The sequence below is a fragment of the Salvelinus alpinus genome, chromosome 5, assembly GCF_045679555.1.
Source record: "Salvelinus alpinus chromosome 5, SLU_Salpinus.1, whole genome shotgun sequence".
Taxonomy (NCBI): Eukaryota; Metazoa; Chordata; class Actinopteri; order Salmoniformes; family Salmonidae; genus Salvelinus; species Salvelinus alpinus.
The window spans coordinates 40,695,565-40,709,334 of NC_092090.1; the positions used below are offsets into that span (position 1 = coordinate 40,695,565).

The following is a 13,770-nucleotide window of genomic DNA, read 5'->3' on the forward strand; positions in this document are numbered from 1 at the left end:
TAAAAAAATCTAATCTCTGTACCCGCCACGCACAATTATCTGTAAGGTCCCTCAGCCAAGCAGTGAATTTCAAACACAGATTCAACCACAAAGACCAGGGAGGTTTTCCAATGCCTCGCAAAGAAGGGCACCTATTGGTAGATGGGTAAAAATAAAGAAATCAGACATTGAATAACCCTTTGTGCATGGTGAGGTTATTAATTACACTTTGGATGGTGTATTCCTAACTCAGTTGCAGGAGAGGAAGGAAACTGCACAGGTTTGAGGTCAATGGTGACTTTAAAACAGTTAAGAGTTTAATGGCTGTGATAGGAGAAAATGGAGGATGGATCAACATTGTATTTACTCCACAATACAAAAAATGTGGCAAAGCAATACACCTTTTGTCCTGAATACAAAGTATTATGTTTGGGGTACCACTCTCCATATTTTCAAGCATAGTGGTGGCTGCATCATGTTATGGGTATGCTTGTAATCATTAAGGACTGGGTAGTTTTTCAGGATAAAAAAGAAACGTAATGGAGCTAAGCACAGGGAAAATCCTAGAGGAAAACCTGGTCCAGTCTGCTTTCCACCAGACACGGAGATGAATTCCCCTTTCAGCAGGACAATAACCTACAACACAAGGCCAAATCTACACTGGAGTTGCTTACCAAGAAGACAGTGAATGTTCGAGTTACAGTTTTGACTTAAATCTAGTTGAAAATCTATGGCAAGACCCAAAAAAGGTTGTCTAGCAATGATCAACAACCAATTCATCAGAGTTTGAATAATTCAGAAAATAATAAAATGGGCAAATGTTGCACAATCCAGGTGTGGAAAGCTCTTAAAGACTTACCCAGAAAGACTCACAGTTGTAATTGAAAGGTGCTTCTAACATGCATTTACTCAGGGGGTTGAATACTTATTTAATGAAGATATATTCGTTATATTTTCCATTTTTTGTTCCACTTAATCCCACTTTGTCACAACAAAATGCGGAAAAAGTCAAGGGGTGTGAATACTTTAAGGCACTGTATACGGTGGACATACACAATCACAATGTAATCACAGTGACTAGTGAGTAGCTAGATCCTCATAGTGTTTCTCTACATCACTTCAGCACACTGTGCTGCTATATACTTACAGCCAGCTAATAAATAAGTCAAAGACCATGACAGGCTAGTCTGCTAACGTGGTGACCCAGTTTATAGGTGAGTGGCCCTGTAACAATGGGGCAATTCTACAAGACTGTACTTCACAATCACATGTCAACAATGGGAGTGCGGCAACTATTTTAGAATTTCACTAGTATGTTTGTGCCACATCAAATCTGCCGGAAGCCATTCAATAGCAGTATGATTAAGGAAAGGCTCAACAGGCATTACATACTCTCTTACAGCAAACAGTGTTAAAACTTTGAAAACGGACTAAACTGGCTTTTCAGACAAAATATATATTTAAGTAGTAAGACGTGCAAATAAACATGTAAACAAGAATAGGAAATCATATCCATGAACTTATAATAAAGTGCTTTAGATCTAGCATGAGGGAGATGTCTGGACATGTTATCCTAGACATGCTACCCCCCTGTAGAATGTCCTAAGACTTCTTAAGGCGGCTCACTTCTACACCTAAACCTTCAGTAGTAGAGGGACATAGACTGTAGAGGATGATGAGTAGGAGCCCAGGACCTCCTTGATGGAAACCAGAAACCCATTGTGTGGGCTGAGGTGGTAGCCCTGTGTGTGTGTGTGTGTGGGGGGGGGGGGTTCAGCTGATGGGCTTCTCAGAGTGCTGAAAGAGCAAACAGCTCCTCACACGTCTGCGTTTCCACCGAGCTGAAGTGGGACTCCATGTTCCAGGCCATGTCAGCTGACAGGAAGTCGTCCATGACTGTCTGCGTCTCGTTGCTGGTCAGGAAGAGGTTTCCGAGGCCCTCAGAAGATGTGTCGGTCACCGTCTGAGTCTCCGTGCTGCTCAAGAGCCTGGTCTGGTCACCCTGGGACACGGAGGGAAGGGTGTTGGAGTTTGGTGTTGGTGTCAGCGATCGGCGGAGGTCGGTCTGTGTCTCAGTGTCAGAGGACTCTGTGCTCATGGAGAAGCTGGACTGGCGCGGAATGTTGCCCAGTGGCATGTGGCATCCGGCTTTCAGCAGGAAGTTGAGGTCCGTCTGGGTCTGGGTGTCAAACATCTCCAGTTCCAGGTCGCTGGCCTGGCTCCGACCCGGCCCCTCACCGTTTCCCAGGCCCTCCAGGAGGAGGAAGTCTGTCTGGGTTTGGATGTCCAGGACCTCCAGGGGCGTGTCAGCCCCCAGACCGCTCAGCTCGCTCTCCTCCGTCTGGGTCTGGATGTGGGCTGCGTTCAGGAATTCCTCAAAGTCAAAGTCAATGCCCGTGTGCTGTTCCTGAACAGAACCCAGACCTGACCCACAGCCTGTTGAAGAATCCATCTGCGTCTGGTGACCGGACAGAGAGTGACCTGACAAGATATTCTCCAGGTCGTTGAACAGAGCCAAGGTGGTCTGGGTTTGGTTGTCCGCCACGCTGCCCGACTGGAGATCGTCTGTCTGTACGCCAAAACACATGCCTCCTGCTGACTTGTCGTCGTCATAGAGACCGTTACCGACGCCGGAGAGGGGGTCGTCTACACCGTGGGTTCTGAAGCGTCCGTCTGTCAGTGCAGTCTGTGTTGAGACACTGAGGGAGTAACTGTCGAAGAGGTCTGAGCACATGATGGCCTGGTCCATCTGAGCCCTCTCTTCTGACCCAGCCAGGGCGAGTCTGGTCTGAGTCTGCTTGGTAATGTAGGGGGACTGAGATGGGGAGGAATAGGGGCATGGCAGCTGGCTGAGGGTGTGGGTGTCTGTCTGCGCCCCGATGGTGGTGGTGGCTTTAGCCTTAGAAGGGAACGTCTGGGTCTCTACACTGACCGGCAGCAGGACCTGAGCACTCACACTAATATCTGTCTGAGAACACGATGAGACTGACGACTCACCAACGGGGCACACCTCCGTCCCCACCCCGACAGGCATCCTGGACAAGTATGAGATGTCTGTCTGGATGTTGGTGGAGGTATTGCTCCCCCTGGTTCCTCCTAGGTCATCGCCAGAGCCCAATGACTCCAGACTTACCTGCACCCCCATGCTGACAAGCCCCAGACTGGAGCGGGAGGCAGGCATGCTGCCCCTGAAGCCCAGGGTCTTAGGGTCCAGGTGGGGCACCATGGCCCCCATGGACTGGGGCATGAGGTGGAGGGTGCTGAAGGAGCCCCGGCTGTCCATGGCCAGCACCACAGACCTCAGAACCCCACTCTCTGTGGAGGGGAGGAGGACGGGGAGATGGGCCAGCTGCATCACAGGGAAATTCACCAGAGCCACTTCGGGCTTGGGTAGGAGGAGTTTGTGGAGGTGTTTAGGGGGGATGTTGTGGCAGACCCTGTCTGGAGGGAGGGAGTCCTCTGAAAGTTCTCTGTCTGTTTTTATGATCTGACACATGAATTCAGTGGGCTTGACTTTTTCTGCTCCATTTATCTGTCTCTCCAGCTTCCGCTTTTTCACTGGTGGATACCTGCAAACACAGGGCAGAGGAGAGAATACGTCAAGCAGACAAAACAACAGTAGGTAGTTATAAAGCTTTGACAAACACTAATAAAAGCAAGGTGCAGTGGCAGCACTCTCATTTAATCGTTGTGCAGTCATATTCAAGGTCTGTTCTCAAGCCACGTTGTGCATGCAGGCGTTTGACCCAACATGATCTGTTATTGAATACACTGCTCAAAAAAATAAAGGGAACACTTAAACATCACAATGTAACTCCAAGTCAATCACACTTCTGTGAAATCAAATTGTCCACTTAGGAAGCAACACTGATTGACAATAAATTTCACATGCTGTTGTGCAAATGGAATAGACAAAAGGTGGAAATTATAGGCAATTAGTAAGACACCCCCAAAAAAGGAATGGTTCTGCAGGTGGTGACCACAGACCACTTCTCAGTTCCTATGCTTCCTGGCTGATGTTTTGGTCACTTTTGAATGGTGGCGGTGCTTTCACTCTAGTGGTAGCATGAGACGGAGTCTACAACCCACACAAGTGGCTCAGGTAGTGCAGTTCATCCAGGATGGCACATCAATGCGAGCTGTGGCAAAAAGGTTTGCTGTGTCTGTCAGCGTAGTGTCCAGAGCATGGAGGCGCTACCAGGAGACAGGCCAGTACATCAGGAGACGTGGAGGAGGCCGTAGGAGGGAAACAACCCAGCGGCAGGACCGCTACCTCCGCCTTTGTGCAAAGAGGAGCACTGCCAGAGCCATGCAAAATGACCTCCAGCAGGCCACAAATGTGCATGTGTCTGCTCAAACGATCAGAAACAGACTCCATGAGGGTGGTATGAGGGCCCGACGTCCACAGGTGGGGGTTGTGCTTACAGCCCAACACCGTGCAGGACGTTTGGCATTTGCCAGAGAACACCAAGATATGCAAATTCGCCACTGGCGCCCTGTGCTCTTCACAGATGAAAGCAGGTTCACACTGAGCACATGAGCACATGTGACAGACGTGACAGAGTCTGGAGACGCCGTGGAGAACGTTCTGCTGCCTGCAACATCCTCCAGCATGACCGGTTTGGTGGTGGGTCAGTCATGGTGTGGGGTGGCATTTCTTAGTGGGGCCGCACAGCCCTCCATGTGCTCGCCAGAGGTAGCCTGACTGCCATTAGGTACCGAGATGAGATCCTCAGACCCCTTGTGAGACCATATGCTGACACACGCACATTTGTGGCCTGCTGGAGGTCATTTTGCATGGCTCTGGCAGTGCTCCTCTTTGCACAAAGGCGGAGGTAGCGGTCCTGCCGCTGGGTTGTTTCCCTCCTACGGCCTCCTCCACGTCTCCTGATGTACTGGCCTGTCTCCTGGTAGCGCCTCCATGCTCTGGACACTACGCTGACAGACACAGCAAACCTTTTTGCCACAGCTCGCATTGATGTGCCATCCTGGATGAACTGCACTACCTGAGCCACTTGTGTGGGTTGTAGACTCCGTCTCATGCTACCACTAGAGTGAAAGCACCGCCAGCATTCAAAGTGACCAAAACATCAGCCAGGAAGCATAGGAACTGAGAAGTGGTGTGTGGTCACCACCTGCAGAACCATTCCTTTTTTGGGGGTGTCTTACTAATTGCCTATAATTTCCACCTTTTGTCTATTCCATTTGCACAACAGCATGTGAAATTTATTGTCAATCAGTGTTGCTTCCTAAGTGGACAGTTTGATTTCACAGAAGTGTGATTGACTTGGAGTTACATTGTGTTGTTTAAGTGTTCCCTTTATTTTTTTGAGCAGTGTAATTACATGGTTTACTGGATAAACTGCATGACACTTGAAGACTTTGAGCCTCTCTGCCACCACGTGTCCACACCATCTTTAAATCCCCTCCAACAGCATGTCCAACCTAATAAAATACTTATTTAATAGAAACCCATTTGAATGTCATGTGTAGAATAATGCTTTTAGGAGCACCCACTGCCGAGTCAATGACACCACATGGAAGTGACTGCAATATGCAAGGAGGAAGGATAGCCTACCAAGTGAACGTTGGCTCCTTGCACAATGCATGTCTCAATCTGTCCACCTGGCTTGTCAAAATCCTTTGTTCCAGTGTCTATTTGTCCACTTGTCTGTACCTCCATCCTTGGTTCAGTAGCTAGACAAGTATTTTTGAGTTAACTACACAAACAGGCAGTAGATAAGAGGAAGAGTAGGGAAGCACGATTATTTAATATCCTATATTCCTCCTAGGTGGATATTACTGTAAATTCTATTTTAGGGAGATTCATGTAGCATAAAATCATCCTTCTCCCTTGAGTCGCGTGCATGCAGCGGTGTGTCACAGACTGGCATGTGAACATTTTGTGGGCCAGTTCCAGTTGATACAATGCTAATTTGCTAGTGAGAGCATGAGCTCAAGCCAGACAGGCAGGCAGTTAAACAAGCAAAGTAGAGAGATCATTGAAAGACGACGTGAACCAACCTCCATGTGTAGCTAATGTGATTTATGGAGGATGTTTTTTGCTGGACAATGGCTCCGGCAATGCTTATATTTTATGCCTTTTGTGTATTTTTTTATTTTTTATTTTAAATTATTATTATTATTTTTTTTTTAAATCGGCCAAAACCCGTCAATAACCTGCTAATGGAAACACTGCCCTCCAGTAGGATATCCAGTATACACCGAGTGAACAAAACATTACTAATATTGATTTGCATACCCCCCCCCCCCCTTGAGCATGACAAACCCAGCAACGTTGCAGTTCTTGACACAAACCGGTGTGCCTGGCATCTACTACCATAGCCCGTTCAAAAGCATTTAAATATTTTGTACTGCCCAGTCACCCTCTGAATAGCACACATACACGTCTCAATTGTCTCAAACCGTACAAATATTTATTTAACCTGTCTCCTCCCCTTCATCTACACTGAAGTGGATTTAACAAGTGACATCAATAAGGGATCATAGACTGACCAGGTGAAAGCTATGTCATGGAAAGAGCACATGTTTCTTATGTTTTGTACATTCTGTGTCTACCTGTGTTCTGTGGGGACCTCGTGGCCGGTCCTGTAGATATGTGACAGTAGCGCTGCTCTGCTGGCGTAGGGGCAGCCACACGTGCAGCGGTAGGTCCTCCCACAGTCCTCTATGTGGCGCCTCAGGTCCCACTCTGTGCTGTAGCCGTTGTTGCACTTGGAACACTTGTGCTTCTTCTCTGCGTGCATCTTCATAAAGTGCTGGATAGAGCAGAATATACAGTTGAAGTCGGAAGTTAACATACACCTTAGCCAAATACATTTAAACCCAGTTTTTCACAATTCCTGACATTTAATCCTAGTAAAACTTCCCTGTCCTAGGTCTGTTAGGATCACCACTTGATTTTAAGAATGTGAAATGTCAGAATAATAGTAGAGAGAATGATTTATTTCAGCTTTTATTTCTTTCATCACATTCCCAGTGGGTCAGAAGTTTACACACACTCAATTAGTATTTGTAACATTGCCTTTCAGGTAGCCTTCCACAAGCTTCCCACAATAAGTTGGGTGAATTTTGGCCCATTCCTCCTGACAGAGCTGGTGTAACTGAGTCAGGTTTGTAGGCCTCTTTGCTCGCACACGCTTCTTCAGTTCTGCCCACAAATTTTCTATGGGATTAAGGTCAGGGCTTTGTGATGGCCACTCCAATACCTTGACTTTGTTGTCCTGAAGCCATTTTGCCACAACTTTGGAAGTATGTTTGGAGTCATTGTCCATTTGGAAGACTCATTTGCGACCAAGCTTTAACTTCCTGATTGACATCTTGAGATGTTGCTTCAATATATCCACAAGAAATGTCTTCCTCATGGTGCCATCCATTTTGTGAATTGCACCAGTCCCTCCTGCAGCAAAGCACCCCCACAACATGATGCTGCCACCCCTGTGCTTACCGGTTGGGATGGTGTTCTTTGGCTTGCAAGTCTCCCCCTTTTACCTCCAAACATAACGATGGTCATTACGGCCAAACAGTTATATTTTTGTTTCAGCAGAACAGAGGACATTTCTCCAAAAAAGTACGATCTTTGTCCCCATGTGCAGTTGCAAACCGTAGTCTGGCTTTTTATGGCGGTTTTGGAGCAGTGGCTTCTTCCTTGCTGAGTGGCCTTTCAGGTTATGTCGATATAGGACTAGTTTTCCTATGGATATAGATACTTTTGTACCTGTTCCCTCCAGCATCTTCACAAGGTCCTTTGCTGTTGTTCTGGGATTGATTGGCACTTTTCGCACCAAAGTACGTTCATCTCTAGGAGACAGAATGCGTCTCCTTCCCGAGTGGTATGACGGCTGCGTAGCCCCATGGTGTTTATACTTGCATACTATTGTTTGTACAGATGAACGTGGTACCTTCAGGCGTTTGGAAATAGCTCCCAAGGATGAACCAGACTTGTGGAGGTCCACAATTTTTTTTTTTCCTGAGGTCTTGACTGATTTCCCCATGATGTCAAGCAAAGAGGCTCTGAGTTTGAAGGTAGGCCTTAAAATACATCCACAGGTAGACCTCCAAATGAGTCAAATGATGTCAATTAGCCTTTCAGAAGCTTCTAAAGCCATGACATCATTTTCTGGAATTTTCCAAGCTGTTTAAAGGCACAGTCAACTTAGTGTATGTAAACTTCTGACTCATTGTGTTGTGTATTGAAATTCTAGTTTTGTCCCTTTAGGGTACCTGTAACCCCCACCCCGTTGAAATGCTTGGAATGTTCTTCCTGTGAAACGCATTAAACAATGCCCACGTTAATTTCTACTCCCGTCTCATGTCCTGTCCTTATATTAGTTGTATAAGTAATACAGTGTGCTATACAACACATTGGAATTGTGATACAGTGAATTATAAGTGAAATAATCTGTCTTTAAACAATTGTTGGAAAAATTGTGTCATGCAGAAAGTAGATGTCCTAACCGACTTGCCAAAACTATAGTTTGTTAACAATACATTTGTGGAGTGGTTGAAAAACGAGTTTTAATGACTCCAACCTAAGTGTATGTAAACTTCCGACTTCAACTGTACATAGGGCTATGAGAGGAGGTTACTCGTTACATGAACTGGAAAAAAGAAATAAAGGAATGTATTATTCCCTTCTTGTTCACTAATTCCAATTTCCTAGTTATACTTCAAAAGCCTCTCTATTGAGACATAATTATTAGACACACACACTTTCCTGTCATTTACAATTCCCATCCACCATGAGGATCTCAGGGGAGATCCAAAGCAGGACTGGAAAATGATTAAGGGAAAAACCAGGAGGTAATGTCTGTCTCAGTCTTTCCATTCATTAGACAATCTGCATGAGTCTATGACAACGGAATTAAATAATTCCTCTATGTACTCATTAATTAAAATCAATCTGTCTATTTATAAGAACTTGTAAGATACTTATTAACATAAAATAGACAGGATACAGTCTTATTAAAATTAGATAATAGTATTTATTCTCGGAGCACGCTACCATTTGACCATAAACAACAGTTTATATACAAGATATGACGTCATAGGTTATAGAATAAATCTCCTCCTCCTGACCAATATAAAACAGGTTCAAAAGTTCATTCCAACTCCCCAGCGCACACACATGACACACAATATAATCTATTCTCCTGAAGGCTCACTATAATTTATTACCACTTTAGCAGACAACTCAAGATAATGGAAGACCTAAAAAGTTACTCACTGCCTTATCTAAACATCTCAGGGCTAAGTTGGGTCAGTTCAACCATAGTTTAATGACCCTTTTTGCTTACTTTATAACCCACAGCACAAATCTCTTTCACTAGGCGTGCAGAGTTAAATTAGTTACAGTTTTATCTAAATCTAGAAATTGTTTTAGTTATTATTAACAAAATTCCTAACAGTCTAACTCGGGTGGTTTCAGTCAGGCTATCTCTGGCATTATACAGATCTTAGACTGACTGTAGGGATGTGGTACCTGTTTAACCAGGGAAAACTGGGAGAAGGGTCTGTTGGGGCCTCGCGGACAGCCCTCTATGGGACAACAGTAGAGCTTCTGAGAACCCTTCATGACCTTCCTGATGGTGGGGTTAACAAGACCGTCCTATGGAGAGAGAGAGAGGATGAATGATTAGATTGTGATATTATAGGCTTAAGATTTAGTGTCATCTATCAGCACTGAAATAATGTAGGCTAACCAACAACAAGTAGAAAGGTAGGCCATCAGCACAACTCTCAAGACTGCTGAGCTAAAGGCTAGGCCTAGTTATACTTTAGTTAGTGATGATTTTAGCCTCTGAGTACCATTACAATGAAAACATCCAGCGGATGGACAAGCCAATTATCCTTTGTAGAAAACCATACGACTGGCAAATACACAGACGAAGGTGGTCCAGATCTATGACTTTAAAGAGGTTGAGATGAAAGTTATTAGTTTAACAGCACATCGAGTTTGTGCTTTCCAGTGTGCTACATCACTCCACACTCCTGGCAGTCTCCAGACAGCCGTGCCGAAGCAGCTGTCAGCAGCACATTGTATTAACTCAATGAACAGCAGCATGATGCTTATGTAAGAGTACAGCACACACTCACAGGCCACAGATAGACCTCAGCATCGACCCGTGTGTACAGCCTAACCATCATTATTAGCATTGCAATATTTCACTGGCCAAGGTCACCTAGCAGGCTACATCTACTGTGTCATTGGTTTTTATTAAACCTTCATTTAACTAGGCAAGTCAACTAAGAACAAATTCTTATTGACAATGACGGCCTACCCCGGCCAAAACCGGACGACGCTGGGCCAATTGTGCACCGCCTTATGGGACTCCCAATCACAGCCGGATGTGATGAAGCCTGGGTTTGAACCAGGGACTGCAGTGATGCCTCTTGCACTGAGATGCAGTGTCTTAGACCGTTACACCACTCGGCAGTCCAAAATTGGTACAGTACTAGTAAAAGAGACATTTCGATGGAAGTTAGGCTAATATACATAAACATCCTGCATAGTGCTAAAATGATCTGTCTTCACAGTAAACAGACACAGTGTATCTTATATTATTGTAAAGGTTACGTCAGAGGCATACAGTTCTGCATAGGCTACTTGCAGCAGCAGATGGACTCACTGGTGTCTTGCAGCAGCAGATGAGCAGGTTAACATTCAGACGGTCTGTTCTAGGCCAGAGCACAGTCCCTGAGCTGCTCTCCATGACACTATTATGTCCCTTCCCAGCAGACAGACCAGGCACGTGCATCGCCAGACGGTAATACAGGCAGGCAGGGCAGAGATAGCTTTGTTTCTGTCTGCTACAAGACAGCTTGGGTAGGGTCTGCTGAGCAGCATCGCAGCTAGGAAATACAAACTGAAAATCTGTCAGTAGGCTACTTCAAGAAGTCAGGTCATCAAAGGTGTTTAATATGCAAAGTGTGACTAGTCTACACTACAGCCTGCTTAGTACAGTAGGCTAATATTTGAGTACCCTGTTGTAATGTTCAGAAGTGTGTGAAATTAAATTGATTGTCCTGTTACACACACATCCAGCAGTTGGCCAGCAAATGTGATATGGCAGTTCAGCCGAGCTAAGGCACAGTGAGTGTCCAGCGACAACCGTGGTATAACCCAAATCATAGCGACAACCGTGTTATAACACAAATCACATCTCTTTCTGCATCCCTTAATAAAACATAACAAGCCTGGCCAGTGCGTAACAGCGGAGGCACAGTAAGCAGCCGGTGCTTTCCTGGCCTGGTGACTCCGGTTGAGTAGCGTTAGCCCATAACTACCTTTAGTGTCTATTTATGAAGGTATCTTCTGGCCGGGGGAGTTCTGTTATGAGCCCCGACGCTAATTCTGAATGTTAAACACGCACTGCTTGCGATACGGTTTTGGAAACGCAATAAGTAACACGTCTTTAATATCAGTGAGATATAAATATTTTTAAACGAAATGTTAAATTACTACACACCTTTAAATGGTTAGTGTTCCCACGCGGCCATAGCTCCATGTTACAGCGGTTTTATACGGAAGACAGAGGCGACCACCTGTGCTAACTAGCGTGCTCGAACACCTGTGTGTAAGCGTAACCGGGGAGGATGTGTCGTGTGTGGCTGGAGGCACACAGCCGTATGGATCTGTGCAAACCTGCTACAGTAAATGTATTTTATTGAAAGATTATTTCTCCTTGAAATGAAAGTTAAGTTCCATATGTTTCGAAAACCGTATCGCAAGCGATAATTGACGTTTCTAAACGTTAAAACAGAGCGTTGGGATTGTAGTCACATGGTCCCAGCGGTAAACGGTGCTTTTAGCGGAGAACCTGATAAGGAAGAATGCCTTGCCTCTGTCAGCCCTTTCACACAGTCATAGACATCTAAGACTATGCTCACTTGACACCATTTTGTTCAGATTGACATTGTTTCCTTCATGAACTGCTGCACCATGCATTTTCTCCTCCATCTCTCATTCTCCTGCATTAGGCCCAGTTTAATTAGTTCAATATTGAGAACAGTTAGCACTTATGTGGGGAAATGAGGAACATGAAGTGCTTTTCAGACCTAATTCAAATTCAAACATTCACATTTTATTTTTTTTCCCAACGAACGCCGTCTGTAGAAAGCCAAATGATTGCTAGATCCCAGCAGAGAACAGCATTCATTTGGGGGAAACTGGAATCACTAGGACTCCCACGGGGCAGCAAGACTAGGCGAGGACATTGCATACATTTCAGTTAAGAGGAGGACCAATGTCTCCAAGACTGTCCCTAACTATAACTAGTTTTCATATTTAGCCTAAAGACAGTGTGACAGTTGGTTGTATGACCAGACTGATTTCATTGCACATCTCAGGCTTAGCCCATCTTCTTCAGCCATTTAAACATTAATTCACTGAGGGTTATTTTAAATTGCTTGAATTTCCAGAAACTTCTTGAGAACCAAATGACTCTCAATAATATGACACGCAGTTAGGCTATGTGGGCATGCACACTAATAATTCGATATTAAACTGAGTATGGCATTAGTCATGTAAACACCTTACTCTGCTTATCATCGAAGTAAACATAAACCGATTAAAACACCTGGTTTTCGGAGCAACCTTCGAATTATGGCATGTAAACAGTTTAATTGGCGTTCCAGCGGTGTATTTGATCTGGGCATGTGCCAGCACCCGTAGCGCAAGCCTCCCTCATGCGTGAGTTCGGAAAAACTGAAAGTATGCATCTTTTCACTTACAAACATTATATGTCCTAACGCAGAATCAGATCGTCTTAAATATAACATGGTCAATGTGGTAGAACGTTTATTTTGATTGGCGATTTTCGGCATTTATCAAAAGTCCCATCAGTAGCCTAATTTCAGATGTCTATATAAAACAGGATTATTAGTGAAATCGTTGTTCTTGCAAAGCATGTAAACGTTTTAAACGTACTATTATATTAATCTGAATATCCAAAATATTCGTATTATTGTGCACATCTAACCGTGTGGATTTTAACAGATAATATATTTGTATGGCTGACATGTAAAGGCAGTACAAGAAAGCTAGTTAACGTAACATTAGCGCGGATAATCAGTCTCATACAGCTATGATCCTAGCCTAGGATGATTGAAACATTTATTGTAACACAATAAAAAGAAAGTAACGTTGTCAGCAATATACAGTTGTAGCTAGCCAACTTCAAAGAACTGGCCTCAAACAGTGCACAATGACTTGCCGTTTTCCCAATAAGCATGCCTCTAACGAGCTCGCGTAACTAGTTAGTGATACAAGCATCATGAATTGAAAAATAGAAAGACGTGTTGGAATATGTCAGTAGCCCCTTTGATTAACTTGCAAATAGGCTAACAAGCTAGCTACCTTTACTCTGTGGGACTTCACGAGATGCATGTTCAGGGCTGGCGTGTTCGGTAGAATCTTGCCACATCCTTCCACGGTGCATAGGATATTGGTCCGCACTTCTTTGGTGAGCTCCATGATTGACGGTTTGATAATCTCCCGCGTCGGTGCGGGGGGCTCTTCGATGCATTTTTGACTGCCCATGGAAGCGTTATCGTTTCGGTATGCTTTCACGGACGCAGAGGCAGCCATGTTTCTGTTGACAAGTCACCAAACCAACTGCTCCTCAAGCAGCAGAAACGCTGCTGCAAACAAGCCAAGAAAATATGGTCCGGAAAATACGAGGACGGGTCCACTTCCGGGAGACCTTTCTTAGCAACAGATAGCCACTCCCACACAAGCGTCCTGGCAACATCAGAGGGCTGGGCAAGTGG

General features: G+C 44.9%; 1 protein-coding gene across 2 annotated transcripts; it reads right to left on the reverse strand.

The window, feature by feature from the left end:
- Window positions 1-274: 274 nt before the first annotated feature.
- Window positions 275-13,757, reverse strand: atmin (ATM interactor). 2 transcript variants are annotated; one of them, XM_071401921.1, is made up of 4 exons: window positions 13,358-13,757; window positions 9,482-9,607; window positions 6,559-6,758; window positions 275-3,548 (listed from the first exon to the last, which is right to left on the reverse strand). In XM_071401921.1, the coding sequence occupies exons 1-4, from the start codon at window positions 13,586-13,588 to the stop codon at window positions 1,769-1,771; spliced, it is 2,337 nt and encodes a 778-aa protein (XP_071258022.1). In that variant the 5' UTR covers window positions 13,589-13,757; the 3' UTR covers window positions 275-1,768. The 2 variants fall into 2 exon arrangements, with proteins under 2 accessions (XP_071258022.1, XP_071258023.1); XM_071401922.1 differs by lacking the exon at window positions 13,358-13,757 and adding an exon at window positions 10,629-10,860.
- Between the last annotated feature and the right edge of the window lie 13 nt (window positions 13,758-13,770).

Excerpts from the sequence above, each read along its gene's own strand:
- atmin (XM_071401921.1), bottom strand. The coding sequence starts at position 13,588 with ATGGCTGCCTCTGCGTCCGTGAAAGCATACCGAAACGATAACGCTTCC. Across the intron at positions 6,759-9,481 it reads AGTTTTCCCTGGTTAAACAG|CACTTTATGAAGATGCACGC; the intron begins GTACCACATCCC and ends TGCTCTATCCAG. Across the intron at positions 3,549-6,558 it reads GAGGTCCCCACAGAACACAG|GTATCCACCAGTGAAAAAGC; the intron begins GTAGACACAGAA and ends CTGTGTTTGCAG.